This window comes from Malurus melanocephalus, unplaced genomic scaffold, assembly GCF_030028575.1.
Source record: "Malurus melanocephalus ecotype Western Australia unplaced genomic scaffold, MMel_1.1 scaffold_567, whole genome shotgun sequence".
In the NCBI taxonomy this organism is placed as follows: Eukaryota; Metazoa; Chordata; class Aves; order Passeriformes; family Maluridae; genus Malurus; species Malurus melanocephalus.
Window position 1 is genome coordinate 364,112 of NW_026623799.1, and position 4,543 is coordinate 368,654.

Genomic DNA, 4,543 nt, shown 5'->3' on the forward strand with positions numbered 1-4,543 from the left:
CCGCCCGGTCCGCTGTGACCACACCCTCTACCCGCTGACTCCGCCCCATCCGCTTTGACCACGCCCCCTKSYCCGCTGACTCCGCCCCCGGTCCGCTCTGGCCACGCCCCCTTGTCCGCTGACTCCGCCCCCKGTYCGCTCTGGCCACGCCCCCTTGTYCGCTGACTCCGCCCCCGGCGTGACTCGCGTCTCGCTGCGCCCCCTCGAGGTTGGAGGCGGCAGCGCAGGGAGGGTTCCCGCGAATCCCCGCCGGGACATGGCGGTTCCTGGCCCGCCCCGGTATCCTGTACCCTCTCCCCCGCTGCCTTCCCTTTCCCCCAGGCCCTCATTGCCTCATCACACCCCATATTCTCCTCTGAAGCTCCCTGTCCCCAGCACCCTGCTCCCCCCAACATCTCCTTTCCTCCCAGCATCTGCATTTCCCCAGCACTCTTCACCAAACAACCCCTATTCTCTTCTGCACTCCACTTTCTCCCAGCATCCATCTCCCCAGTATCTCCTTTTCACTCCCAGCACCCTTCCCCCTCAACACTACCTGTTCCCCCTCTGCACTCGTTTTTCAGCTGCTCCTCACTTCCTCCAGCACTCCCCTTTCCCCCTCATTCTGTTCCTCCTCTAAATCCCCATTTTCCCACAGAACTCCCAATATTCTCCCGTCCCCTCCAACACACCATATTCCTCTCTTCCCTCCCTTTTCACCTGCACTCCCTGTACCCCAGCAGCCCTTCTTCCTTCACTTCCTTCCTTTTCAGCACCCCTTCCATGCCCACAGCAGTCCATTTCCCTCTGCTCTCTTCTCATACTCCCCATTCYTCCTCTGAATCCCCGTTTCCCCAGTTCCTTTCCCCCAGCACCCTCCCTTCCCCCCTAGCCCCAGTGGCCCCATTTTCCCCACACCTACACAGCTGTGCCCAGTGCTGACTTTATTCATGGTGGCAGTGCAGCATCACACAGTGCATTTTGTTGGGATCGTGGCATTGCTTGGCCCTACAGTGTATAATGGTAACCCCCAGAACCCCACAAACAGTACATGGGGAGCCCTTGCATGGGGGTGCTGGCACACAACTCTTTCCACTGGCTCTACCCACCCATGCCRTGCTGCCGTGGGGTTTTCTGGCCCCACACGTTTCCAGAGGAGCTGCAAGAGAAGGAGAAGTGTGATGGGAGAAAATCCCTGGAGGGCGAAATCCCTGGGGACCCCCAGCACCACCTGCCCCAGCTCACCCCCTGTAGTGCCGCAGCACGTAGTCCTCGAAGTCATCAACTGCCTTCTTGTTGCCCAACTCCTGCCGTGCCACATCCTCAAGCAGCTCCTCCACRTCATCCACAAAATCAACAAACCGCAGGCGGTCGTGGGCAAAGACACCATCGGGCCTAAAAACCCCATCAAGCCGCGGTGCCAGCCCCCTGAAGTGCCCCCCCAAGCCCAGCTGCCCCATGAAGCTCTCCAGCAGCTGCAGGAACTGCACCTTCTGCACCGGTTCCAGCGCAGCCCCCAGCACTTCCCGACCCTCCTTGTGGGCACAGTCAGCCACCCCCGAGCAGCCCTGCGGTGCCCGGTACTGCTCAAGCGGGGGCAGCTCACGGGAACCATGCTGGGGGTGGCTGTGGGACGGCTTCCCCCAGCCTTTGCCTGCCTTGTGCTCACGGGGCGGTCGGGGATCCTTCCTGTGACCATGGGGTTTGCCATGCTCCCTCYTCTCCTGCTCGTGGGGGGACCCTCTGGTGCCACTATGCTTGTGCCAGCTGTTCTCTTTCTTCACCTTGAATGGCTTCTTCCAGGGTGTGGGGGAGGACCTGACCCCCTCCAGCATCTCAGCCAGGTGCTGCTCCAGGGTGCTTAGTTCCTCCGCAAGCCCCTTGAAATCCCCAGAGCCCCGCACACGCTCTAGGGTTTCCGCTAGCTCCTGCCGCAGTGAATCCAGACTGCCACGGCGCTGTGCCACCTTACTGTGCACGGGTGCCCCTTTGGCACGGGGCTGCCCTGCTGCTGGCTCCCCGGGGCTGCCCGGTGTCCCTTTGGCCTGCAGRCGCCGCAGCTCAGCCTGGGCCTCCCGCAGGGCAGTGACCTCCCGCTCCAGCGCCGCACGCAGCTGCGCGTTCTCTGCAGCCAAACTGCGCTGCTGCGCTCCGGCCGCKGCCGCCTCGCTCTCGCTCCTGTGCAGCAGCGCCCGCAGATCGTCCTTGTGGGCCTAGGGCAGGGTGGGGGGCRATAAAAGAGGTGGCAGAGGGAGAGCAGCACTGGGACACAGCGCTGGGACATGGCACCGGGCACCAACCTGCAGCTCTGCCTGCATGAGCCGGATCTCCTGGTTCTCCTTGGCCAGCTTGTCCAGGAGYTGGCTCATGGACTGCATGCTCTGGGGGTCTCCGGCATCTGGCAGAGAGGGCTTCTGCTGTGAGTCCTGGAGGAGAGGAAGGTTGGGAGCCCTGCGAACTCTGAGGACACCCCCTTGCCATAATGAAGCCCTGCTCGAGACCCCTCCTTACATTGCTGTCCATGGACAGCGATGGCTCCTGCTCCCCAGCAGCCAAGTCCCAGCTCCCCACGCTTTCCACAGCGTCTGCAGAGGAGGACATAGGTCTGAATGTCCAGGCTGCTACAGGATGTGCCCCTGCCTGGGGGGGCTAGTACTGTACTCACCATCGGCCATGTCATAGATACCACCTGGGGAGAGGAGGGGACAATGAGGGGGATGYCTGGACCCCCCATCCCTGGGGTCTCAGCCACCAGGACCTCCACTTACCAGTGATGATCAACAGCCCTACAGCAACCAGTGCTAAGGCACCCAGCAAGTACTTGCTCATAGTGAGCCCATCATCATCCGTGTCTGGTGTCCCTTGGTGTGGGGCAGGCGTGACAGTGGTGGGCTCAGGACAGGGCTTGTGACGCTGCCGCCACCGCAGCCCGTCTGTGTCAGTGTCACTGCTGGTGCTGYCCCTGTCCTTCACTGTTGGCCCTGGGGAGAGATGGGGAGACCTCCAGGGAGGGTCTGCACCTAAGCACTGTCAGCACAGACTCCCCCAGGCCAGTCCCCTGTGAGACCCTGACCTGCTTGGGGAGTGTCAGGGCAGGGTTGTGGCTCTGCCTCRGCATTCGGCTCCTCCTGCTCATCACTCTCCAGCACACCGGGCTCTGCAGAGCCATTCAGGGCAGGCACTGCCTTTGCCTTGCTGTCCTCATACTCCTCTGGCTCCTGCAGACACAGGCGCTGGCACCTGGGGTGTCCCCATGGAGGGAAGCAGCCAACTGGTCCCAGCTCAGCCCCAGGCTCCCAATTCTGACTCACCCCCTGCCTGCTGCCCTCAGGGGAGGTGGTGGCACCATTGGTGGTCACGGCTGAGGAGAGTCAGAGCATGGGGGTGAGACAGTCACACAGTGAGGCAACAACCAGACCTGCCCCGCACCCATGGTGGCTGCCTGCCTGTGACTGTGTCCTGGGTGCCTTCATCTTCCTCCTCCAGCTCCTCATCCTCAGACCCATGGGAGGYTGAGTCGTGCTCTGGACCCAGAGTGTCGATGGGCAGATCCTAGGGGAAGGGGGTACATAGGGAGACACCCTCAGCCCCAATCTCCATGTGCCTCATTCTGCCTGCAGCCTCATTCCCCCTGCAGGGGTCTCCAGCTCCAGGGGGCTGCCCTAGGGGCCCCAAATGGGATCCCCAGTTCTGATATGTTGCCCTGGAGATCTCATTGAGTGAGGGTCTGCTCTGGGGGCCACTAGCCCTCACCTCGCTCCCCTCCAGCACCCAGCTGCTCTCTGAATCTCGGGAGTCCAATTTCTCTGCCATAGGGACAGCTCAGTGCCACCTGCAAGGAGACAAGACGGACTGATGCACAGACAGCGGGACATGACCCAGCTCCCAGCACCAGCTGGATGTGACCGCGACAACCATGATTTGGGTGCCAGCCTGTCCCCAGGCGCTGCCTGAGGCTGGGGGGCTTTCAGCGAGCCGTCCCGGGCCACCGGCTGTGGCTCCACCCCCGCTTGATCCCAGCTGCCGCCGCGGGGTATTTTTAGCCGGTGATGCCGCCCGGCAGGTGGASAGAAGACACGGGGCCTGGCGTGGGGAAAACAGGGGGCCCTGCTCGGGATCGGGATCCCACCGCCCCACAGCAAAGCGGCAGCACCGGAACGGGGTCTTTAACAGCCCCAACCCCCCCTTACCCGCCCGGGGAAGAACCCCGTCCGGGACTCAGCACCGGCCCGGGAGTGACAGCCCCTCCGGTGACAATCCCATCCCCTCCCGTCCCGTCCGTTCCCCCCGGCCTTGCCCGAGCTGCGCCCTCGCCCCACGGCCCGGTCCCGACGCCCGTTCCGGCCTGGCAGCGGCAGCGCCTCCCTGCGGCCGAGGCGGTTCCTGCGCCCACCGCGTCCGGCCGGGAACTTTCCCCGGGGCCGCCGCCTCCCCTCGGGACGGGGCGCGCACGTGACTCGAGCAGCCAATCGCGGCCCGCGGCGGACCAATGAGGAGCGCGGGGGGCGGGAGAAGCGCGCGCGGCACCGGACACCCTCAGGACAGCCCCCCCACTCCCCTCAGC

At 63.9% G+C, this 4,543-nt stretch overlaps 2 protein-coding genes across 5 annotated transcripts in view; both read right to left on the reverse strand.

The window, feature by feature from the left end:
• Positions 1 to 4,543, reverse strand: part of PMVK (phosphomevalonate kinase) — a 7,485-nt gene that overhangs the window by 1,978 nt on the left and 964 nt on the right. Inside the window, exon 2 of the mRNA XM_057382471.1 lies at positions 4,495 to 4,514. Within this exon, the coding sequence (XP_057238454.1) occupies positions 4,495 to 4,514 (20 nt within the window). The remainder of the gene's footprint in view (positions 1 to 4,494; positions 4,515 to 4,543) is intronic.
• Positions 909 to 4,440, reverse strand: PBXIP1 (PBX homeobox interacting protein 1). 4 transcript variants are annotated; one of them, XM_057382448.1, is made up of 11 exons: positions 4,362 to 4,440; positions 3,733 to 3,810; positions 3,426 to 3,531; positions 3,291 to 3,340; positions 3,053 to 3,212; positions 2,748 to 2,960; positions 2,645 to 2,668; positions 2,491 to 2,564; positions 2,280 to 2,405; positions 1,225 to 2,192; positions 909 to 1,138 (listed from the first exon to the last, which is right to left on the reverse strand). In XM_057382448.1, exons 2-11 carry the CDS (start codon positions 3,790 to 3,792, stop codon positions 1,081 to 1,083), a joined length of 1,839 nt encoding a protein of 612 aa, XP_057238431.1. In that variant the 5' UTR covers positions 3,793 to 3,810; positions 4,362 to 4,440; the 3' UTR covers positions 909 to 1,080. The 4 variants fall into 4 exon arrangements, with proteins under 4 accessions (XP_057238431.1, XP_057238434.1, XP_057238430.1 ...); XM_057382451.1 differs by lacking the exon at positions 4,362 to 4,440 and adding an exon at positions 4,277 to 4,354 and having other exon boundaries at positions 3,053 to 3,197; positions 3,733 to 3,811; XM_057382447.1 differs by lacking the exon at positions 4,362 to 4,440 and adding an exon at positions 4,277 to 4,354 and having other exon boundaries at positions 3,733 to 3,811.